A 25,105-nucleotide genomic window follows, 5' to 3' on the forward strand; every position below is an offset into this window, starting at 1 on the left:
GGGTGTGGGGGTGGGATAAAGAAGAGCGAGTAGGGGGTTGGTGGGGTGAGTTGTTCATTTCTGGAACGTTGCTCCAGTTCCACTCGGGAATGATGGAAATATTCTGCGTAGCCAAACCCAGAGTGGAAGGTGTATGGTAATCATGTCGGGGAAGGAATGCCAAATATGTGCGTGAGAACGGAGCTGTGACCTGAGAGCTGCAGGAATTATGGGCCAAAATCCCACAGACCCAGAGGAAGCACACACACCCATATCCAACTCATACACACATCATATACTAATGGTGCTCCACCAAGCACAAATCCATCCCACATAACTTATTCCCAGTATTTGAAACATTCTACTACACTAAACCCAGAAATTTAGAAAACCAACTCCCCTCCTTCTCCTGGCCCAGCGAATGCACACTGTACAATAACCAGTCAGACACACTGTGGAGCTCTCTTTCACACCGGTCAGATCTTTGCTATAAAGGGACCATTTTAAGCATCTCAAACACAAATTCCCCTTTCACGGTTACAGTGTTTACAAGGCTGAGTATATGATCTACTCTAACAGGTTGTTTAGACTCCAAACTTGGCTACCAAGCAGTCAGAGCCTAGGTCTCACAAACAGATTACACTGAGGGAGATAGCTGAGTTTGTACTTCCACCTGGTGGCCATCCTTAATACACTGACATTACACTACACAATTAAACCAACATTTGTTTCTCGTTTTATGACTTCAAGTCAAAATAGTATACATAAAGAAATTATGGAAGTAGGATTCTGCACTCTTAAAAATCTTACTGACAGGTGTGAAGAATCAAATGTAATACATTTGTAATACAGGTTACAAATGAAACAAAGTTGATTTGAACTGCCAGTCATCTTATTTAAGTAAAACATATGGTCTAATTTAACTTGCAGGTCTGAGGACTGAAACATTGTTAATAATGTGAGTACAAAAGATTGACAGTCTTTGGGTTTTTCAGTCAAACGTGTGCTGGTAAATGTAATGCAATACAATGCATCAACTAAGACAGTTGAGATCAACTTTGTTGAATGTATTTAACTACAAATACTAAAAAAAAGTATCATTTTCAAGAACAGCTCGGCCTACTACTGTTTACAGAATGTGATTGGACATATTATTTAAAACTACCTACCTGAGCACTGCAATCCAGATTGATACCACAGTTAATAAAAGAGGCTGACATATACTTCTCACCCATACATCATTTACATTAACTGCATCTATAAGTTTGTGTATTAAGTTCCATTGTGAGAATCCTTGAGAGTTCTAAACCTGTGACATCATATCCCATGAGTTCTTAACAAATGTTCTAGATTTAAAATCCAGCATAAAATTTAATGTGAAAACAAACTGAAAACAAAATGTGGTCAACTGGCATGCTGCTGATGTAGTAGATGCACATGTAATCAGAGGTTATCACATACTATACTATGACCTTTTTTAAGGCATTTTGAACAGCATACTATACAATGACTTTTTATGCAGTTTTCAACTACACCCTATAGTATGAGCTTTTCTTGCTATTTTGGACAACATAGTATACTATGATATCTTTCATGAATATTTTGACGAAATACTATACACTTTTTATGCCACTTTAGATGACAAAATTTCAGAATAAAACTGCATAAAATTGAAAAAAAAAACAGTGTGGTCGACTGGCATGCTGCTGACATAGTAGATGCTCATGTCATCAGATGTAAACATAGAAATTAATTTTATAGATCAGACTCATTGCTACAGATGCCTGATCCAGCTGTTTGTGTCAGTATGGCCCAATGTTTTTTATCAGTGTTAAATTGGTGCATCCCTAGAGAAAGATAAAAATCTGAATAAGACTCAATACTGGAATACTAGGGTGCATGTGACCGTATTCAGTTTTAAGTTGAGTGTGAGCGCTCTTGAGCTTGGCAACAGTTTGAAAAAAAAAAAAACAAAACCCAAAATACTCAAGGTCCAATCTACTAGCTTTTCAGAGCTTTCAGTCACAACTTCCTTTGTCCTCCTCAGCAGATGGAGTTTGCTCTGTTGAGTCTTTGACTGCTGAGTCTGTCAACTGAGTAAACTCTGTTTAGGAAGACCTCAAAATGCTGTGGCCTCCAGAAAAATCTAGTTACTGGATGTTGAGGCTTTTTTGTATTTTTAAGTCTTTCTTGTGAACAATCAGGAATTTCACACATTAAAAATACATACCAAAATTCTTTGTCTTCAGGAAAGACAGCAACTGATTCTTCTGTTCGTCTTGGAGAACAAAAGAAACAGACAGAAGGCTTGCTGAATTGTATCCACATGTCAGATAGAGAGGCAGTGCAGCTCAAATCCACCCACACATGCACACACAGACAAGAACAGACAGACAATTAGACACTCATTCATGTTACAGTTGGCTCAACACTCCACCACTGTCAAGTACTTTATTCACAATAAGGTCATCTTCTTTAAAAAATCATTTTTAATATACAACACAATTTTTGACAAGACAACTCCGTTTACAGCTAAATTTGAGCTCTTGAGTTCCAGCTTCTCTCATAACCAAAGCAAGCACGTAGATGATGGGGGAGAGAAAGATGGAGTGAAAGGGACAGATGAACAAGGGTTGAAGTTAGAAGAAAGAATGAGGAAAAGACAATAAGAGATAGAGAGAGAGAGGGGGGTAGAAAGAGGACTACGCTTAGTATGATTTTTGTACTAAGAACCAAAATACTCAAATAAAATGAGAAAATAACAGTAATAAAAAACAGTAAGAAAGTAAGAGTTAAAGAGAAAAAAAAGCAGAGGTGTACCGGGATGCTGTATCCAAGGCAACCTCACATGCATGTCTGTCTGTTTGACGCTTCTGCTCTGCCGTTTCACAAGTCCACATACACAAACACACACTCGAGCAAACTTGAGTGTGTGCGCCCCCATATTCCAAGTGAGTGTGCATCTCTGGGGGTTAGAGGGGGGTGGGGGGTGGAGAGAGAGCGAGAGACAGGGAGGAGTGTGAGGGAGTGAGAGGGAGCAGGGAAGTCATCCCCGACGCATTTCTCCCTCGTTCACTCCCTCCATCTCCCGTCCTTCCCTCCTTTCCTAGAGCTGAGTAAAGAGTCTCTGTCTCCCGCATCACAGCTCCGGTCATCCTCTGTCCAAATGTGTCACTGTGTGTGTGTGTGTGTGTGTGTGTGTGTGTGTGTGTGTGCAATATATATAAATATATATATATATCTATAAGCGATTCCATATCTGTGGAAACCTGTTTTGGCAGGCGTTGAAAACTGAGGAGCAGGAGCTGCTTTAACTTTGTATCAAGGCGACAAAAAGGGAGCCTGTGACTTATATAAGGTCTAAGTTAATACTGTCATTAGTGTACTTTACAAAACATAAATTAGTAGTAGAAGGTGAACTTCTCGGGAGAGTTGCATTGGTTCTGTAGTAGGGAATCCTCATCAGTGTTGATCTGTGTGTATGTGTGTCTGTGTGTGCATGTCACGGGACTGGCAGGCAATGGGCCCCAAGCTCAAGAGTCTGTCAGAACGGGCGGTGAGGCGGAGGTGGCTGGGCGGGAGGTGGACAGAGAGATGACGAGGAGGAAGGAGAAGAGACGGGCTCCTTTCCATGATGGACGCACCCATCAGCCAATCAGCCCTGGGCTCCTCCAAGAAAGGATTAGATGGATGGCGCCACCTGGTGGATAGCAAGGAGTCTGCGATCAGACATGGGTTTCCCAGTCAGCAAGAACATCCTGGGCCCTATTTAGATGATCTATAGAGCAAGGTCTAAAGCACATGGTGCAAAATGCGTTTAGGGCGTGCCAAAGTCCATTTTGTTAGTTAAATGGCAGATAATCTGTGCGCCAGGTACAATGCAGAGAGGTTATATTTAGAGTCTGCATTAGTCATGGGTGTGTTTTGGGCAGAACACGAATTAACCAATCTGTGCGTCAGCTACCATTCCCTTTAAAAGCCAAGTGCGCCAGGGATTGGCAGATTGCGATCTAAATGACAGATTTGGCGAATTACAGATGTGAGAGGTGTTCTGCTGAAGAAACCGATCTGCTTGTGCGAAAGTTGAAGGCGCGCTAGCAGACAATTTACGAAAGCAGCAGATATCAACAAAAGCAGCAGAGGTAAAGCAGGTATGAGAGGACGTGGCTGTGCAGGTTCAGTCATTTTTTGGAACCTCCAGAACGGCCTTACAATCCAGAACAGTGTACAGTGATGTGAGGAGGGGTAAACAAAGCTCGCCACTCAGCGTAAAAATCAAGCAGAAACAGAGTGAGCCAGCTGATCTCTCAGCGCGCGTGCTGCTGCTGGCATAGTTGGGTTAACTGGCAGTAGTTCAGCCTCATGCCTTCCTACATCCTGTAATGTGCCCTAATTTATGTCCAAGAGACATAAGTGACGTATATCAATGTTGTGCAACACACAACATGCCACAAAGAATGCTCCAATGAGTGCAGGCTCATCTTGCTTTCTGAATAATCTGCCATTTAAATAGCAGGACATAGACTGCGCCTTTGACTTCAGACCAGCTTTTATTTGGTCAATGGCGCATTCGCTTTCTGTTGCCTCAAAATAGCAATCCACCAACAGTACGCCTGACCACACCTCACTTCAAGACCGACACGCCCAGGAGTGCGCAGATGGCTTCAGGTACATTTGTTATTTGACAACTGTGCCGGTCTGACAATTGCAATGACACTTGCGCTTTTTTTTTTTTTTTTTTAACTTAAATAAAAAATTTTCAACAAATAAATGTGGCTTATGTTGCTGTTAATGACTGCTTGACCGACCTGGTAATATGGGAGCATGCCTCATTTTTTGTGCAGCTAGTAGAGAGAAAAAGGTCTGACTGAAGTGAACATTCTGTTTTTTTAAGGTTTAACACAAACAACTTATGGATTGAAGCTGAATATTTCTTTAGATAAAAACATGCTGTGATTCTAGAAATTATAACATTTTTCTTTTTTTAATAATTCATTTTAACTTAATTTTACATCGCTCTTGAGTTATTGGAAAAGTTTGGATCACAGGAGTCAGAAACAATCCTTTGCAGCCGCCACTGGAATCTAATTCTGCAAATAATACAATACAAACAGAGAGACTAGTCTGAAGAAGAGCTGTTTTGCTCGAAACGTCACTTGTGAGTAGCTCAAAAAAAGCTGCAAGGGGAGCAAAAAGTGTGCGGACCTCTCTCTGTTTTTGTTTGCAATCTTTGTGGGTCCAGCACCTTTCTTAACATTTTGTGGATGTGCATATTTTTATCCCTTTTTCCGCAAATAATATAATACTATTAATATTAGTATGACCTAATGTACAGAGCATGTTTGACTGCAGAAACACTCAGTTTAAACAGAATAAATAGTTGTGCTAAAAAAGAAAAAAACAAAGAAAAAAAGCTGTGCAGCATTTGAAAGTTGTTTTAAAATTTTTTACAGAGTCTTTATCAGTGTGAATGTGTGTAAGTCTTTTTACCTGCTATCTAGAAATGTAAGTGTAGGTGCGGGAGGGAGACCGTCCCTCTGACTGGCCGTTGGTCGAGACGTTCAGGAAGTCCCAGATCAGAATGGTGTCGTCGTGAGAACTGCTGATGATCTGAAACTCATCAAACTGGAGACGGAACACGCGGCCAGAGTGCTCCTGAAAACACGATGGAATAAAAGAGCATGATAACATGTTATGCATACAGGTGGGTTTAAGAAACTCAAAAACATGGACGTCTGTGATGTCACCAACGAGACACAGTGGTTGAAGGCTGACCAACCAGGGTAAGACATTAATGTGAGACTGTTTAATTTGACATTAGAAGCAAACTGCAGCACAATCTTAATATTGAGGACTGCTGAAATCACCACATCCCCATCCGAGACATTACAAAAAAAGCAGAGGTGTTTTAATTTTTAGATTTATTTAAGATAATTTTTTTTGGGGCGATTTCACCTTTATTTTATAGGACAGCTAGATTGACAGGAAATGTGGGAGAGAGAGGGGGAATGACACGCAGCAAACAGGCTGGAGTCGAACCCGAGCCGCTGCAAAAGCTTCAGCATATGGGGTGCACACTCTAGCAGGTGAGCTAAAGGCCACCCCAAGGTGTTTTGATCTGCAGCTCTCTAAATAGTTTCAACAAAAAACGGAACATTATATCAATCATGATGGCAGGGTTTATAACAGGACTATTGCACTTGAAAGTATTCACTTTTGCTAACCGCAACAAAAATTTGCAAATGAGTGGTTCTCTATTTAATGATTCTCAAAATCCCTGACAAAATACACATCAGAGGTGGAATTAACGATGAGTTAAAACTTGTGAAAAAGAGGATTCACAAAGAGGTGAAAGTATTATTTCATCCTGTACATTTGGGATTTTTGAAGCCAACCTTTAGATTGCTTTGAAGGAACTGAAGTTTCACAGACTTGTGCATGAGCTCCATCGGTCAGCCCTGTTGTGACAGGGTAAAACAAATGGTACTCACCACTAGAGTGCGCAGACATAATGTGCTGGCAGGGGCTCGTGGGTCCAGGGCTGCCTGCAGGTCCCACACCTTGATCTTCCTGCAGAGAGAAACATGACACGACACAGCGTCAAGAACAAAATGTGTCTCTGTGCACAAAGCTGTGTGTGTGTGTGTGTGTGTGTGTGTGTGTGTGTGTGAGAGACTGACCCGTCGTAGGCGCCACTGACAATCCTTTTGTTGTCAAAGCGAATGCAACGCACCAGCTCCTCGTGACCTTCCAGAACTCGCAAACATGCCCCGCACTCTATGTCCCATAACCTGGAGAAAGAGTAGCCTTAGTAAACACACAAAGCAAAATACAGTGTCTACACTGAGGTATTATTTGAAACAATGAACAATTGGAATTAAGCGTTTTCGACCGACTGGTCTCACTTGTAATGTTAAATGAACTTTTTTAGTACTTTTTGATTATTTTCACATCAAATCTTTGTAATTTTAACAATGTACATTTCAGTAAAATACTACATAATATATAAACCATATACATCTTTAAACTCACACACTTACCGAATTGTGTTGTCAGATGAGCCACTGACCACCAGACGGTCTCTGTACTGTAGACAGGCAATGCCCCTCTTATGACCATTTAGAGTGCGCACAAACTCACAGGTGCTGGTGCTCCACACCTGCAGAGAGCAACACAGAGCACTTTGTGAAACAATGACCTGGATTCAGTCAGAGGAGTACAGCCTACCAAACATCCACTCTGAAATACACTTGGCAGGTTTGAAACTACAGAACAAGCTCGACATTTCTGTTACAAGGAGTATTTTATGAGACTTTGTAAATATGAAAAGTTCTCAGTGTGTGCTCCAAACTTTATTAGACAAATAACATTTCATTGAAACAAACCCTGCAGACACTATCAAAAAAAAGGGTTTTCTAGGAACCACCTCCTCAGCTCGTTACCTTGATGGTGCGGTCCCCTGAGGCGGACACAATGTATTTGTCGTCAAAATCGACCACATTGACAGCCGCCCGGTGTCCCACAAGGACACGACGTAGGCTGATGTCCGTAGGAGAAGCCATGTCCCAGACGGCGATTGAGCGGTCCTTAGAGCAGGTGACCATCAAGCCGTTGGCAAAGCGCAGGTGAAGAACTGCCTCATTGTGGTGGATCAGTGTGTTCAGTACCTCACCCGTTGTCACCTCCCACACCCTGCAGGCCGAATGATGAGGGTAAAGGTGACAGAGAGAGGAAAAGAAAAGGCAGGAAGGGAAAATGGGGATGTGGAATGAGAGGGGCGGGGTGTGAGACAAAGAGGGAAGAAATGGCAAAGGGGTGAGAAAAGTGGAAAATGATATGAGGAAGGGGTGAGTAGGAAAGAAAAACGAGACAAGGGCAGCAGGGAGAGTGGTCAAAATGAAAGAAAAGAAGGTTGAAGACAGAGAGTGGAAAAGAAATGTAATGGGAGTGAAGGAAAAAGGAAAACAATGGAGACAGGAGAGAGAATTATGTTTATTAGTTTTACAATGGAGAGCAACTCAAGAGTTCACACATACTGTATGAACTGCGCGCAAACACACACACGGCTGTGAAGAACATGTTATTGAACTGCACTGTGGGGCATTGAAAGTCAAATGCAGAACACACTGGAAAAGCTGACAACCAAACCTACAAACAAAGTGCCTGTCAAGCTGTTGCTAAGGAAGTGAAGTCACATTTTCCCTGGATACTGCCCAGTGAGTACGGCTGAAGTGTGAAGTAATAAGAGAATTAATGTTGGGCTTCTGTGTGTAGTCGCCAAGCAAGTGTCAACATACACACACACACGCCAGGTCTTTAAATATCTGCAATAAAACATATCACACTATCTCCAGTAATGATAGTAAATCTAACTCATTATGAAATAATAAACGTCAGCATTTATGTTTTCCCTGCCAGACTGTGAGGAGCAGCTGTTGGTTGGGTGGGAACTGATCGTAAAATGGGGGCAGCAGTCGGTACTTTGGTCACGACTGGGTGCAAAACGGACCATAAGCATACAGTGTGTGAAAAGTTAGATGGTGTGACAACAGCAAAAGTACCGTAGTTTGAGCCCCGCAACTATAACCGGCTTGGTGCAGTATAGTTAGGATTTTACGCCTCCCAAACTGTTGGTGTTAAAATCAAATGTAATTCACCTGCTTTTACAGCAGAGGTCAAGGTTGGAAATTTTTTTGTCCACCTGCCACTGTGGCTTGTGGATTCAAAGATCTGTCAGCCACTCAATAGATAACCATTGTTTTTTTTGTTTATCTTTGGCAGGTGAGTAAAGCAAATCTAGCAGCTACTTGATTTAGGACAGGCTTTAAAGCAATCTATCACATTAGCAACCATTTCAGGTGATAAGAAAGCATGTAATTTCACACAAACAGTACAATGTTTTATACATTTTGCTCTGTGTATTAAATACTGAATATATTTTGCAGATGCACTCAATTTTGAATGAGCAAACTGAGGAAACCTATTGAACAGCAACTTAAAGAGAGGCCTCTTTGTTCAATGGTTGTCACACCTAGCTTTGACCCAGAAGTCAAAATGCATACATTTGTAGAAGAAAGTACGTAAAAACTAAAGAAAAAAAAGAATGGCAAAAAAACAAAAAAAGACAAAGGTAAAAAGGTACAATACGTACGAAATGCACAGCGCCGAAAAGTTATCCAGCTTGTCACTGTTCGACAACGTGCTATCCACTTGCTGACTTGTTTGGTGTTTGACTTAAAAGGTCAACAGGAAGAAAGTCCAACAGCAACTAGCTGAAAGGGGGTATATCGCCCCCTACTGTGGCGGAGTCAGACATACTTCTGTCAATGAATTGACTCCTCCCTAGTGCTTGTGTATTGGGACAAGAACAGCAGTCCAATTAAATGGCCTCATTGAGCTATAACCGTAGCTCTACTTAACTGTGCATGTAAACGTACTGACTGTTACTACTCGCTAGTCCTGCTTAAAAGACAGCATGTTCCTCATGTAACAAGAGGTGTGTCGTACCTGACAGTTGAGTCAGAAGACCCGGTGACGATGACCCTCTCATCATACTGCAGACACAACACTGAGCCTGTGTGACCGGTCAGTATCTTCAGACACTCCAGAGACTGCTTATCCCAGATCTATGAGGAGACAGGCCAGGAGCAGGAGGAGAAGGGAGAAGCAGGGGGAGATAGAGGAGGACAAAGAAGAAGAGGAAAAATAATTGGTTGTGAAAAGGTTGCAGATTTGGGTCATGCTAAGAATGGCCTATTCTTACAGCAGTGTTCATGCCCCATTTCCCTACTGCTGAGCTCTGAGTGTGTACGTAAGAGCCATTCAAGCGCTTTCCTGGGTGTGCGTCAGCCTCCTCCAGAACAATAAGAAGACAAATCCGCTCTTCTCCTCCCTCCATCCTCCCCTCCTCTTCATCATCTTCTCCTCTTCTCCCAGGCCAGACAGATAAGTGGAACACACAACGGGTCTGGAGCCGAGCCCTTTTATCCTATAATTCACTTGTGTTCTGTCTCAGTGTCTGCTGGGTTAGCTCAGCGCCATAGACAATAAGATAATAAGCCATACTGAGCCGGAAGAAAAGATTCCAATCATAAAAACACAAATCCAGGTAGGAAGAAAACAACCACACACACAGCATGCATGTCTTTCTCAGAGCTAACACTTTGGCTGCCGTTGCTTAAACACACAAATGGGATCAATGTTAATTACTTTTACATGTCAGTTCGGGACAGCTGGGCAGACTGATACATGCCATCTTCTAACTACCGCAGCAGCAGCAGGAAAAAAACAAGTGATTAAATTTGAAAAATATATTCTTTCAAAAGCATAAAAGTCAGAACAGAAATATCAGGAAAAAATGTTTAGCTATGTTAAAATTGAGAAAAAAAGGGCTTTGCATTTTCCCCTTAATGGGTCTCATTCATGAAAGGTGGACAGGACGAATGTGTGTAAACTGTTTGCAGGAGGAAATGTATGTGAATTTCGGCATTCATCAATATGTTAGTAGCTCCAATCTGTTCTTAAGTGGTAACAAAATCTACACCTTGTTCATTATGTACGCTTCTGACTGCCTGTACTGCTGTTGTATAATGCACAGAAATATTGGTTGTCTTTATTAGAAATTATCATTTTAATTCGCATTGTGCTCTGTTATGTTCACTTTTGAGCCCAAGCTCAATTAAAAATCCAAATCTGCATTATAAAAATTTTTAAAAATATTATTATATAACATTTTATATATTATGAAAAAAATGTTTTTTATTATCAAAACATGTATTACAAGCAAAGGGATGGTGTGTTTTCTCACACTCCTTTTTACCACTCTCCTCTGCATGTTACGCACATCTCTCCCACTGCTGGGGAGGCAGAGGCAAACGCTAACAAAGTTGCCTTACAGCCCCCCTTTCTCTTTCTCTTTTTCCATCCCTCTCTAAGGTGCGCTCTCTCGCGTCCCCGGTTCTCCATATGCTTTGTTGTTTCATCACTTTCCCTCTCTCTCCCCCTCTTTCTCTCTCTTTACCTCTTGAATCGGTCCATTAAAGCTCCTGCCAAAATGCCATTAAGCACGAGAAAGTCCACCATAGTGTCATAAAAGAAATTTTTTTCTCTCAACTCCACCCAAAATGACTTCAATCTCAGCATCAGAAAAGTTTTCCTTCTCTCTCGCTTTGTTTGTACACAGGTTAACAGGATGCACCTATCCATAGTAATCATCACCTCTTTATATGGTGGTCACTGGCTAACTGCTGACTATCAGGAGCGTCCTGTCAGTTTATGACTGGCTGGCAATCGTGAACCAACACATGCACCTACGATCAAATCCGTGAAAACAGGGTGTGCAGTAGCTCAGGCGCCCCATGTACAGAAGCTACATCTTTTCCACAGCAGCCGCGAGTTCAATTCCAACCTCTGCCCCTTGCTGCAGGTCATCCCCTCTATCTTTCATGCTTAAACTGTTCAATCAAATAAAGGCAAAAAAAGCCCCCCAAAATTTTTAAAAAAATCTACTCACAGATTTACTAACATTTTATGAATGAAACCCAAAGACTGTAAAAATGTTGATCAGACTGACTACTCTGCCCTTAACAGATGTGCAAACTTATCAGGGATAAAAAAGGTGACAAAAATGTGCTAATCCCTGCAATAGAGCTTTTTTTTTGTTTTTTTCAAAGAACACCTTCAAAATGTGAATTTATATTAGGAAAATCCAACCTAGAATTAATGTAATCCTATGGCTACAGAAGTAATGTAAGTGGGACATCAGTTCAAGGCACTTTAAAAAATATATCACACACAAACATTGCCACCCATCTTGCATTAACTCACAATTTTGTCATAATGCCATTGCTATATAAACAAGACATCTTGTTTGTGTTTGTGTAGCTACACTGTTGTCTCAAGGGTGAGTCTCAGGTTCCAAAGTAAATCAAAAGCAAATTGTTTATTACTTTGTGGTTGTGTCAGTATTAGCATTACTAACATTATCTTAGCATAAAGAAAATAGAACCATCAGTGGCCAACTTTCAGTTATTTGCCACTCCGGCTGGGGAGCTCAACTTATATTGCATCATCTGCAAAAGGGTAACCTTAAAAACGATAAACGAGTAGTCCCAGAGCTCTTACGTCTGTAATGTTATACGAGTGGAATTTGGAATAACAAGTATGTTATGTTGACATTGGAATCCATGGATATTATGTTAACACCTAACACTACACTGAAGCTGTGATGGCTAGCGTTTGTTGAATCAAAACAGCTCAACATTATCAGGTTATCTTTAGGCATGCAGGCACAGGTGCACTGCGCTTGTCAAGTGCAGAAGCAAGGAGCTTTTTTTAAAGACAAATCAGAAGGTGTGATTGAACATTTCATTCCCCATGACTGTCGGGCAGGCCTGAATCCTCTGATTCTCGCTATTCCTGCCTCAAAATATGACTTGGAGGAGAGTAAAGTTAAAAATGCAGACACCAGAAACATTTTAAATTATTGTTCTTAGGAACTCTAAAGCTTTTATTTAAAAGGAATCTTAGTGTTACTCTTTGTTTTGTGTTTTGTGTCAAGTGTTAATATGAGGCGGTTGTTTTTTTGTCTGTGTGGAGGTTCCAAATAAATAAAATAAAAGAAGTAAAAAACAAAATGTAATTAAGTATGGGATCAATTAAATTCACAGAACAATTACAGGATTTTGGTATATACCATTACCATGATATAAAATGACATACGCTGTGATAAAAGATTTCAGCCATATCTCCCACCCCTAGGTGCTACCAGCTGTAATTCTAGTCAGTGAGTTTCTGTTTCTATGAGCTGTCAGTGCATCGCCCATTCAAATACAATCCACTTAGACAATGACTACAAGAGAAATTTGACATTAGAACATAAGAAAATGATACCTCCTATAAAAAGACAAACAGCCCTTTTTTGTCCCTGCCAACATGTCCATTATACAGACCTCTAAGGTCGTTTTAGAAAGTTCAGAAGAGAGCCAATGTGTCCCCAGGCACAGTGGCAAAGATAATGAAGTGGTTAAATTCATAAACTCACAAACTTCAGACTGTCCTTAATGTTCAACAGACACGTACCTTGATGGAATTGTCTCTAAGGCCACTGATGATCTTGTCATCGTCGTACTGGAGACAGTAAACCCCTTTACTATTTTCTGAGCGACACTGAATCCTCTGCAAGTTGTGTCTGCCACATCGCCAATTTGCCTCAATAGTCTGGAAAAAGAAGGAGAAACAATGAGAAACACCAACAAACAAGGCAACCAAAAAGAGAAGCACTGACAGATAGAGAGGACAGAAGCAAATGTCATGTTATGTTATAAGAGGGGACCGTAAAAGATGTGATATAGCTAAGTGGAAAATGGTCATGAGATTATTGTGATTAGAATAACATTAACACCAAGACAATTAACCGTCAATTAAATTAGCTGTAATCAAAAGATCTTTATGTGAGTGAAGCAAAGTGTGAAAAGTTTGCTATATACTAAAACAACACTATTAGATCGACCAATGGGACGGGACATGTGGTCAAATCACACATGTCCTGCCCTTTTTTAAGGTGAAAATAACAAAACAAAACAAAAAAACAAACAAATAGTGATGCATATACTCTATAAAAACAAAAAAATACTATGTAAATTCAAATAAGTCAATATTAATTGGGGGTGTCGCAATATATCGGTATTGACAATAGCCATGATATTTCAAAATGAAACACTAATATCATGTCAATAATACATAAACAATAATACTGAGTAAATAATCCAGCGGCACTTAGATTATTTGCATTTCATTATGTTCTTGCGGTCTCCCTTCCACAACGCCATCTGGTTATCTTGCCCCTATCCATTACATGTAATTGGTCTTTTTGTACACAGTAATGGTTACAGACTCTTGCAAGTCCTTACGCTCATATTTTGTATTTTTCAGAGTAATTCATCTGCCATAAAAACACAGAATGAACAATACACAAAGCTAAAAAATCAATACGACAGAAAGCATGTTTTAATGTTATTGTTTTTTTAAATAATTTTATATTATTATTATTATTATTATAACAACTATTATTATTATTATTATTATTATTATTATTATTATTATTATTATTATTATTATATTGTTATTTTGAACTTTTTTTGCTCCTGATAATCATGTAATGAAAATCTTGCATTGTGTCCGCTTGAATATAAACCAGCATATGCTGTATAGGGTACACACACATACAAGAATAAATTCCCTGCAATTTACTTTTTTTGACAAGGAAAGCAAATATATGGTGCATTAATGACAGCACAAAATTACATATGCTTACCAAAACAATAGTTCAGTTAATACTGAAATCCTTCTCGCTGTCTCTTACCTCTATATCTTGGATGATCTTGGGATAAAGGGAGTGATAATAGGAGTTGGGTGGGACTTCTGACGTACGGTTCTTGAACAGATATTTCTCCCTAGGGAAAGAAAAATTGAAGAATGATAGCTGCTCTGAGTGCACTGGACTGTAACCTTCCTATCCTAAATTAAATGGCAAAAAAATGAAAGACTAACAAGCAAACTAAAAACATGTATTTTGCCTTTAGCTTCAGATATTACCCTCTTAATTTCTGCAAGTGTCAGATATTTTTACATCTTAATGTGAAACAAAAGTAAGCTAGCTGACCCTGTATGTGTGAGTGTAAATGGGTGTATGTCCATTCTCACCACTGGTGTCTCTCAGACAGGCCTTTCCAGAGTGGGTCAGTGCGGACCATGCGTTCGATGAGCTTCTTCCACAGCATACCCTCAGAAATGACCCTTTGCCACTCCTTACACACCAGCTCTGCCGAGCACAGCGAGCGTGCATCCAGAAAAGACAGGATGTTCTCCGCTATGTGATCCAAGCCTTGGGCTAAAGGGAGGAAGAGAAGAGGCTGAGTGGAGTTTTTGCTGCGAAATGAATAGGATTTCATCTAGTTGGTTTATCTGTGCCTGAGGTTCATTATCTTGTAACATAATCCATGATTATTGGTATATATTTCAAAAATTAAAAAATACTTTGAAAAATAAAATCAATAATACGAAAACCAGGGTGAATTTTTTGAAAATACCATTTGCAGTGCACCCTCTGAAATTGTATCCTTTTTGTTGTTACTATGCTCATTAGAAGGCCTCATTTACTCTAAAGTGCAATGATCATCCTAATGCAACAGAAAACAACTCTCGATTGAATAAACATAAATCAAAATCCCTTAAGAATAATCTTCTCTTTTCAGTAAAATCATTGCATTCAGGGAAATCCCTTAAAAAATGAAAATGATGAATCTTATGTTGGCCTAACTGTAACTGCATTTCTATCTGTGTTTGTACCTGGCAGCGCAGTGATGAAGTCCCTCTGCAGCATTGGTTTGAGGTAGGAGTTGATGTGGCCGTGCTGGTAGTGGCACATACGGGAGATCAGGCGCTCAACAAACTCCACCTGGTCGGCCTCCGACCACTGGTCAAACAGGGCGATGCAGTGTTCCTTCTCCTTCTCGTAGTTTCCCTCTGACGGACGCTTGCGGGACCCCACAACAGGACCATTACTAAGCTGTAAGTTTGTAAAAATAGCATTTAAATTCATATCTACTTACTACATTAGAGCAAAGACAATATCACCTCAATTAGGACTGGGCGATGTGGCTTTAAAATAATATTGCAATATCTTACGGCTATATCGCAATACACAATATATATCTTAATATTTTTAAATGCCCCTTAAACTAAGGTTAATGACTAAAACACAAAATTATTGAATAAACTGCAGTTATAATACATATAAAGTAGCTACGGTCATATAATAAAGTTTAATACACTACTGTTATACTGTTATAATACAATTTAGTAAAATATGGTCAAATGAAAGAAAAAAGTATTGTTATTAGGCATGCATGATAATTATCGGCCCAATAATGGGCTTTATGACGTCATACTGATAATTACGATAATAAAATTTTTGACCGATACATAGAACCGTTAATACTAAGCAAAAATTTTTGCCCATGGTTTCGCGCCGCCAGTACTACACACACTGCATTATGCTGTGCGTGACGTCAAGCTGCTGCGCCTGCTAGATCAGTCCAAAACATGTCATTGCAGCCAGTAGCAGGGTTTCCCCCATTGTTTCTTTTTCTTTTTAACTCTTTCCCCGCCATTTACAAGATTTTCCGTCAATCTGTGTTTTCACTGTAGTGTAGGGGATACCGTTACAGATGTTATGCAATAAAACAACATTTCCACATCCAAAAACTAACAAACAAGATGATCTAAGGTACCAGGATGATGGGAGGAGAGGACTACTAACGTGCCGACTTTATCGCTATTTAGCGGCTTTTTGGACCCTCTCACAAATATACTGTCATTTATTACCATGCTCGATGCTCTCAGTAACCACTGAACACTGTTGTATGCAGCAACCATCTCCCCTCTCTCTCCTCGTGCTCCGTGTGTGTGTGTTTGTGTGTGACAGTGACATGACATGAGGACACGCTGCACACGGTGTGAATTCAGGTGTAGTGAATTTCCAGCTCAGTTATGTTGTTGATGTAATGTTGAAAGACTAAACTGATGATCTGATGTTTGATTTCTTCCAACTCCCAACAAACAGAACAATATGTAAGTATGCAGAGATCACAACAAAGCTGTTACTTAGGGACTGTTCTGTCGCTGCAGTGCCTTTTTTGGGGAATGTTCCATTCTATAGTTCCACTATAACTCAGAATATTATTTTCGGCATTACTTTTGTACAATTATGTTGACATAAGAAAATAAGATGTTATTGATGTTGCTCTTGAAAACTGATAAAGATTAAAATGCACAAATTCAGAGGTTGATAAAAAAAAGAACTGAAGTGTATTTTGTGTATGAAAGCTGCAGATCTGTTCTTTATCTTGATGTATTCATTGTTTTTATATTAAAAACACAAAATATTCTGAAGGTCACAACAGTCCACCATCTATCTATATTGGTCAGGGTCTTATCAACAGACTAAGCAGCCGTAGGCTTTTGGTTGTATTATAAAAGTTTTTATATTTTTATTAAGTGGTACAATTTACAATAACTCTGATTTGACCGATTGTCAGAGCATTTTACTTGAAAACAAAATGTCCATTTTAAGAACTTGCACTCCTTGTTTTTGTTGTGTTACCTGAAGTGATGTCAGTTATATTTGGTTAGGTCGGAGCTGTAATTTTAAATTAACCTGCACTCACTACATCTCAGCCGTTCATACCTTTAGGTAATGAAAAACAAACAAAAAGAAATGATCTGTTATCGGTATTTTATCGGCCACGAGAAGCTGGAAATGATCAGATATCAACATTGGTTGAAATAATCATTATTGTGCATTACTAGAAATAATCATTATTGGGCATTACTAATTGTTATAATAACATAAATCAAAGTGGGGTCAATAGTGCTTTTATTCTGAAGGACCTGGCTCGTCTTGGGTCGTAAGTGATGTTTTTGCTGTGGGCTTAAAACTTCAGGTCAACAGTTGAATGTTAGTGGCACCTTTAATCGTTCACTGTGAGCAGGCATCAAACAAACAGCTCTACAGTTCACACATCATTAATATTTCAAAGTTGCACTGGTGCTCTGTGGTCCCAAAATGTCACTAAACTGTTGCGATCAGAGCTCTGCAAATGCGAACGCATACCTCACCTGCTCACACTACCGCCACTTCCATTTCACTGTTAAGTTACACTGTGACCACAGCGCACCTGATGATTAGTTCACTGTAAGCTGTAAACAAACTAACTACTGGGTGGTGGTAATACGACTTTATGGATGCCAACCACCATTAAACCCAAAGAAGAAAAAGTACAACAAAGTCAGAAAACATTCTACAAAACATGGCTCGGTATGTGTAGACGGAGGAAGAGACTGGGATCTTCTTAACTCTTATACAAGAAAAAAGAAATTATGGTGATATTAGATTGGCCTTATTAAGTGGCTGCAATAGAAACAAACCTGGCAATGATTTGGACAATTATCGTCATGGTTACTGGAATGTTATCGCGAGAGGCAAGTCGTGTAACATCGCGAGAGAAGTCGCTTAATATCACTCAATAGAAAAGCAGTCATTTCGAAAATATTGCTTAAGTTTTGCGCAAATCTGTGATAGAAACCTGTCTACTGAGAGAGAGAGCCTTAGGAGAGAGTAAGAGAACCAAAACGCTGGAACTTAGGAAAAACGACATCACAGAGTGGCATTTTGTATATCACACTTTGAACGTGATACCTAACGTATATTCGAAATATTGCTCACCCCTAACCTCAATTAGTTTCGTATCTTTTTTTCCCATCCTCATTATGGTCTGTGAACAACATCAAGAGGAGTTTCTAAATGTTGCAGAATGGACTAAGTAAAAAAAATCAATTTTTATTGCTAAGGGTTAAGGCTCGTTAGACCACTTGAAGCCTGCAGTGGTGTGGGTGTATGTGTGGGAATAGAAAAAAAAATGCTTTAAAATAAATGTTAATCAATGGCATTTGTCAACAACAATGTGAGGTTTTTACTTGAATAGCGACATGACCTGAAAAAATACGATTCTGATGTCACAGAAAAACACAATCAGCCAATTGCCCAGTTTGGCCCAGGGTGGAAAAAGATGAGCGAGCAAGTGTGTTACTACATCTGCTCCACTCGCTGATACTCCCCCCCCCCGCTTTGTCTGCATGTGTATTTGCGTGACCAGAGCACCGCATAAAGACAGACAAAGGCTTGTTTACTTCATAGATGAAATGGCTGCCAATCCTAAAACAACATACAAGTTGAAACACAAAAGAACACTAATTATGTCTTGCTCATGCTATAAGATTTGTGTAGCTCCTTTAAGGACAGCTCAGTGCATAGACAGTGTTTGGTCGAGCGAGAGAGAGTTGTGGTGGGTGCAATCAGAGCAGACTGCTGCAATTGTAACAGAGAAGGAATTAACAGGGAAGATTTCCAGTGACAATACAGTGTAGGTTTGTTCCTGAATAAAACCTCAAGACCAAAGTAAATACACATAAACAAGCACAAGGACTGTGCACATCTAAGAACGGAGTACACTTAAATATCTGTTTATTAATTGCAAGTAATGGCACTCGCAATATTCAACACTGTTACTGCTTATTTTCTTTATGCTGTGCAGCTCTACTATGAATCTAAAATAAATTCTATTTAACATTTTTTTTTAATTTAATGTTTAATGGTTTTGAAGCCCGTGAAAGCTTTAACTGCAGCATCATCAATCTTTAGATCCCTGTGTAGGAGATTTAAGTGAATGTAAACAATTCATACATTGTGTGTCATTTCTGATTAGCATATATATTTGAAAAACTGTAAATGTAAATGAAAATAGCTGCAGATCTTTATTTTATACAAAGCTGCAGTCATGGATAGCCTACACAAATGGCACACGCACACAAATATAGATCCACACACACCTTGAGAACTGTGTTCTTCTTTGGCGACAGGTCGTCCACGAGGTTCTGTGACTCCATCCCTGACGTGTTCTGTAGGATAAGAAAAAAACAAAGAGAAGGTACAGGTTAGTGTTTTTTGTCTTTGCATCTGTGGTAAAGGCACTGTGAGAGCCAGGGCAACGGTGTGGACAGCATTGGACACGAGAGTGCCACGAACACAGCCAAGGAAGGGTAACCATCATGACTTCTGAGGCGTGCACGCACAAACACCCGTGCATACGCACACATATGGAGTGAAAAAAAAACTGAGCACTGCAACAAAAGGAATCTATTTGCCTGCTTGTCTGCGATGTGGGCTAAGTAGTCTGGACAGGAAATTAAACTGCAGCATCTTGGGTATGTCACTGGCAGCAGCTCAGGCATGACTGTGATGAAACTAAAATCAGATAGTGGTCTTACAACACAGGATAAAAAAAAGGGAGGTAAGCGCATCCCACCCATTTATAACTTACAACTGTGTCTTCCAAACAAACTAGACCTGAGTGATTTGAATAACAACAGAACTATGGCACAAATCTCTTATTGACAGTAACAGAGTGAGAGGCTGACCTTTTCACCTGGCTCTTAACACTTAATGAATAATAAAATTTAATCATGAACACATCAATTGAATTGTAGCATATACACTTCTTCGGGAGTCACTAATAGTCTGGCAGCAATTTCATAATCTTACAATCCTCATTACATAAAAACAAAACCAACATGAAGACCTGCTATCCTTATAGGGCACTTCATGTTCACTAGTTTTAGTTATGACTGAAGATATGCTGAACTTTTAGTGTTAGTAGAACACCTTGAATCAACATGTTTGCACACTGTAAAATAAACGTTTTCACCAAATGAGCATATTCCTGAACTACCACGATTCTTTGTAGGAAAAACTGCAAACTCCAGAAATTAGCAGGAACAGCACAACCTTTCCAGCACATAACTGTATATGAAACACCAAAAATGACTGATGTATCATTGCTATTATTTGCAGGCTCACTCCTAAGTTTCTTTTTCTTTACAAGAGTACATTCTCTGTTCACAGATATTACAAGCTAATTTGGGGAAATGGGACACACGGGGCCTTTTACCTGAGAGAGGGTCAATGCTATCGCATATCAGTGTATGTGATGACTGGGCCAAGGTCACTGTCTTTGAAAACAGCTTTGTTGGCAAAAAAAGCTAGAATACAGGCCTGTCTGTCTATTTATTTTAATCTGATAGTGCTTCTTCAGAGGCCAAAGAGTTGCCATTGGCGGGCTGAACCTGGGGCCTATCTTAGAAACAGGATTACTAATGATTTAGATATTCTTTTCTAAGTAAAACCCAGAACCCCATTTCAGGTTTTGCTCAGTGTAGTTATCCAACTTGGTGATGTTGTTACATGTGGAGAGCAAACCAACAAAGACCATATCAGTGGTTGGCACTAACACAACCACACAAACAAACAAACGGTCAAGTACCAAGACCAAAGCAGACAGGACAAGAAGCCAGAATGGGCTTGCTGGTGTTGATGATCATGCAGAGCAGGAGAAGAGAAGGAAGGAGGAATAAAAACAGACAGACCAGGTTTGGCCAGGCAGGCAGGCAAGCAAGCATGTAGCCTCTCAGAGCTTGAAGGAAGACCCCCCACCTCGGCCCTCACACCTCCAGGTAGAAGGGGAGAAAAGTTACTCCTCAGTGCGAGGTTCTTCTCTGACACCGCCGGCATCCTTCTTTCAGTCACACCAAATTTCTTAGGAATTGGTAACTATTCACACTGATTTTAAAAGTCTCCGGTTTTCATTACACGACATAAACACTGTTTGACTTTAAGTGTTCTGGGATCTAATTTAGATGCAAGGACTGTGATTTGACATGATTATAAGGAAGTCAATTACAGTTTATAAAGCCACTCTTTCAAGCAGACAGAGTTTGAGGAGGCACCAGAGAAGAACCTGAGAGCAGTGTGCTTCCAACAGGGAGGAAAGGACAACGGAAGGTGAGGAGGTAGGAGGGTGAGGGGGTGAGTGGGCGCTGTCTGCACCAAGGTGGTATGAGGAGTCATGTGGCGTGGGCGGAGAAAAGTGAAGGGTGTGGAGATGGCGAGGGAGGAAGGGAAGGGAGAGGAGGAGGAGCAGCAGAATTAAGAGGAGAGAGGCAGAACCTGGTTGTGAGCCCGGGTGGAGGGGATGCTCTGCAGGCACCTGAGTGCACACAAACTCTCAGCCACCGAGGAGCAGCCCAGCCAGAGAGAGCGAGGCACAGAGCACTGTGTGAAAGAGAGAGAGGAAGGGAGGAAGGGAGGAGGAGAACGAAGTGGACAGGGTGAGGGAGGAAGAGAAAGGGAAGAGCGAGAGACCAGAGATGGGAAGTAAAGGAAAAGAGGAGGGGGGGTTGATGAGGGAAGTTGGGAGGAGGAAACCAAAGGAGATGAGGGAATGGATGGATCGATGAATGGGCAAATGGATGAAGTGGTGAGGAGTTGGTAAGGAACGGGACAGGTGGAGTTTATAAAAAGTGTTAAGAATATAAAAGTAAAAATGAAATAAATAAATAAATTGAAAAAGAAAAGGTTTGGTTTGAATATTGAGAGGAGGTGGGTGTGTAACCATCAAAAGGTGAGGAGAGAAGAAGAAGGGGAGGAGGTGGGGGATAGTGAGGGGAAAAACCAGTATTAGAGCTACACACACATTGGCACAGTGAGCGCAGGAACACACACTCCTTCACACACAAGATACAGACTAATAAACATACACACAGAAGCATTATTAGACATGAACTGGGTGGGGATAGGTAGAGGAGAGGGAGGGGCAATGGGAGTAATTGTCAATTATTGTCACTAGTTTTGACAGAAACCCCACCCACTGTTCTGCCATCCCCACTCTCATGAGTGGTTAGTGAATAACACTGGAACAAAAATTAAAATCAAAATACATACACAGACATAACCCAGACAAAATTAATCCTGTAAGCCTGTAAAACTGCAGTTCCCAAACCTTGCACAAATCTATGTTTCCTCTATTTTGATATGTGTGATCAGTTCTCCGAGAGAAGAAATAGTGTTAATATATAAATTCATTTTGTCCACTGGTTACCTCTTGTATGTGTACTTGTCAGATAAATTACTTTTCATACCATGTTAGCACTAATAATCTCTTTTCAACATTGTTTTCCTATTCTGTGGCTGAGCATATTTATGTTTACAATCTTTCAATTTATTTATTTATTTTTATTTTATCTTAAAGACCAAAATTAAGATTATACAACCACTGTAAGGTTTGGAAAGCAAACTATTTCTTTTTTTAAATGTCTTCACAGTAGTGTTAATCACTGTTTACATTTTATGAACTTTTAAACACCTTCCTAAAGTCTGGTGAGTGTGTAATCCGCTGACTGTCTCCATTACTAATTTGTCTCTGTACTTATTTCAGTCTTCTCAACCACAGTTATTCGGTCTATAAACATCTGTAGTAATTGTGGATATTATCCTATAACAAAAATAGACACAAACTGCTCACTCAGCCACGTTTGTGATCCACAGGATACACCTGATCCATATAATCTACAGCATACTCTAAAATGTTACTTTCTAGGCCCAAATTGCTGTGTCTATTGCAAGTATGGCAATACAATTGATTTGTTTGTTAGAGAATCTGAGGGCTGCACAGTATTTCAGTCATGGCATATGAGTACCCGCCAACCGAACAGAAACAATCCGCGTTTAAGTTCATTAACAAAACACTGCCTTATCTTAATTGGCGTCTTCCTTGAGACCACTTTGACCCCTATAATGATAATGTTAGCTATTACTGTGCTAACGTTAGCCTAGCCTGGCTAGCTTCTCAAGATAGCCAATCATTTCACAAGAAAACGAATACTTGTTCACCAGATCTGATCGTCAATTCAGGAGAACGATGTTATCATGGCAGGTCATGTTTCTTGTTATTAAAATAGCTTTCACCGCCGCGGCCAATTGACTGTTTTGGTGTGATAACGACTGTCAAGTACTCCTAGCATTTTTTAGCATGCTAGCTATTAAGCTAATTGCTACCTCGCTAATCGTGGTAACCCTATGTGAATGAAAAAGCCATACACTTCCTTCTACGCACTTTGAAAATATAAACAGAGAACCAGAACATTATAGCGATTTTAGCAACATTCCCTTCGTTTCGGAAATCTATTCGACCGTTCCACACATCTATTATTATGTGATATGTTGTTAACATAAACTACATAATATAACATACCCGTAAATTTGCGTGGTTCATCGCCTTCTAGCCTGTGTTAGCTGGATGGCTAAGTATCAGACAGGGCCCAGTTAAAGTGGCGCAGCGTCACCGCAGTGAACGCTACCCCGAGAATCCTCGGCTGTCTTCGGCCGACGACTGAACTCAACCTTTTAATTTCCCCTGTTTACCAGTTTTATCCGAAACAACGCGTGTTTCACATTTGCCAGATGCTGAAGTCAAGGTCTTGGTGATCAATCCGACCAGTATGAGGGGCATTCTTAACGAAATGTATCGATAATTTCAGGCCCTCCCTCTGTTTTCTGGTCCCCCCTCCTTTCTCCTCCACCTCTCCCGACAAGCCGCTTCAGCCCATTCCTGCCGTCGAGTCGAGCCTCGGCGCTTAGCCCAATATAACAGAGATACTGAACACTTCGGGTGTTCAGGATGCCATAACGAAACGAATCTTACCATCAGTTCCAACGTTTTGTCCTCCATCTCCGGCTCCATGTTGACGATCCCCCCCGAAACTCGCTCTGAAAATGGAAACCCAGCCCTGCGTCGGCGGCCCGCAAATGCAGAGACGTCATTCACTTCGCTCAACCACACAGCTTTGGTAGGGCAGTGTCAGAAGGGTGGGTGGGGGATGGGAACGCCCATACGATGAGAAAACACGCTGATTGGACGGATTTTGTCAAAAGGGGAGTGACTTCACAGGTTTGCTTTTTATTGATTGGCTAACCGTGCTACCAAGGCTTCCCCGGTGACTCCCCCAAACAAAAGGGCAAATGGATGAAGATGCTGTTGCTATCCTGAAGAGGAATACACTAAGGCAAAATCAATCATCCGCATAGCTTTGCTATGAGATGCTGCAGGATGCTGGCTATTTTAACATGTCATTTGTGATTAAAGGAAATTGCCATTTTAAATTCCACTCCATAGAACCGCAACAGAAGTTGTGATGCAAGGATTTAAGATTATGTCTTCCTATAGCTTTGTTACAATATGGTCAAATACAATTTTTTAAAAAAAGATTTGGATTGTTTTAATACATTTCCACCCAAATGCATACTGTAGTATATCCACACAAGATGCTGCATGGTTAGAATTAATGTAAAGAGAAATCAGAGACAAAATGTGATGCAGGCACTCAGACACAACCTCAGTTTCCCTCATCTTTTACCTCAGTTCACCTTTGTATAAGCTTTCCTATGATTCCCACAGGCATTAGAGGAATATGTTTGACAGCCAATTTAGCCTTAATATTTAAATTATTCACATCCCAGTGTCTTCATATTGTTGTTATCTTTGCAGGACATGTTGTAAGGCTGTAATATGCAGGATGTTTTATTTCCTTGGATAACATTCTACTCTGACTATTCATCTTAACAAGAACCTTCACGCACTTTAACTTCCTTAGCTTTTATTGTGAATCAATCTGA

General features: G+C 40.3%; 1 protein-coding gene across 3 annotated transcripts; it reads right to left on the reverse strand.

Moving 5' to 3' along the window:
- Positions 1–2,387: 2,387 nt before the first annotated feature.
- Positions 2,388–24,292, reverse strand: fbxw11a (F-box and WD repeat domain containing 11a). Of its 3 annotated transcripts, XM_088081128.1 has the most exons (14): positions 24,135–24,269; positions 21,602–21,706; positions 19,429–19,497; positions 15,328–15,547; positions 14,683–14,869; positions 14,342–14,432; positions 13,060–13,197; positions 9,487–9,605; positions 7,422–7,671; positions 7,020–7,138; positions 6,660–6,770; positions 6,471–6,549; positions 5,470–5,634; positions 2,388–3,679 (listed from the first exon to the last, which is right to left on the reverse strand). In XM_088081128.1, exons 1-13 carry the CDS (start codon positions 24,171–24,173, stop codon positions 5,473–5,475), a joined length of 1,689 nt encoding a protein of 562 aa, XP_087937254.1. In that variant the 5' UTR covers positions 24,174–24,269; the 3' UTR covers positions 2,388–3,679; positions 5,470–5,472. The 3 variants fall into 3 exon arrangements, with proteins under 3 accessions (XP_087937254.1, XP_042348967.1, XP_087937255.1); XM_042493033.2 differs by lacking the exon at positions 21,602–21,706 and having other exon boundaries at positions 24,135–24,292; XM_088081129.1 differs by lacking the exons at positions 21,602–21,706; positions 24,135–24,269 and adding an exon at positions 23,685–23,933.
- Positions 24,293–25,105: the final 813 nt, after the last annotated feature.

The sequence above is a fragment of the Plectropomus leopardus genome, chromosome 8 (assembly GCF_026936395.1).
Source record: "Plectropomus leopardus strain MGB_pleo_1.0 chromosome 8, ASM2693639v1, whole genome shotgun sequence".
NCBI lineage: Eukaryota > Metazoa > Chordata > Actinopteri > Perciformes > Serranidae > Plectropomus > Plectropomus leopardus.

What these genes read in the sequence shown, in the direction of transcription:
- fbxw11a (XM_088081128.1), bottom strand. Translation starts at nt 24,173, where the DNA reads ATGGAGCCGGAGATGGAGGACAAAACGTTGGAACTGATG. An exon ending in AGAAGAACACAGTTCTCAAG is followed by an intron (nt 15,548 to 19,428) that starts GTGTGTGTGGAT and finishes ACAAACTTACAG; the next exon opens with CTTAGTAATGGTCCTGTTGT. An exon ending in TATGTCTGCGCACTCTAGTG is followed by an intron (nt 5,635 to 6,470) that starts GTGAGTACCATT and finishes TCGTGTTTTCAG; the next exon opens with GAGCACTCTGGCCGCGTGTT.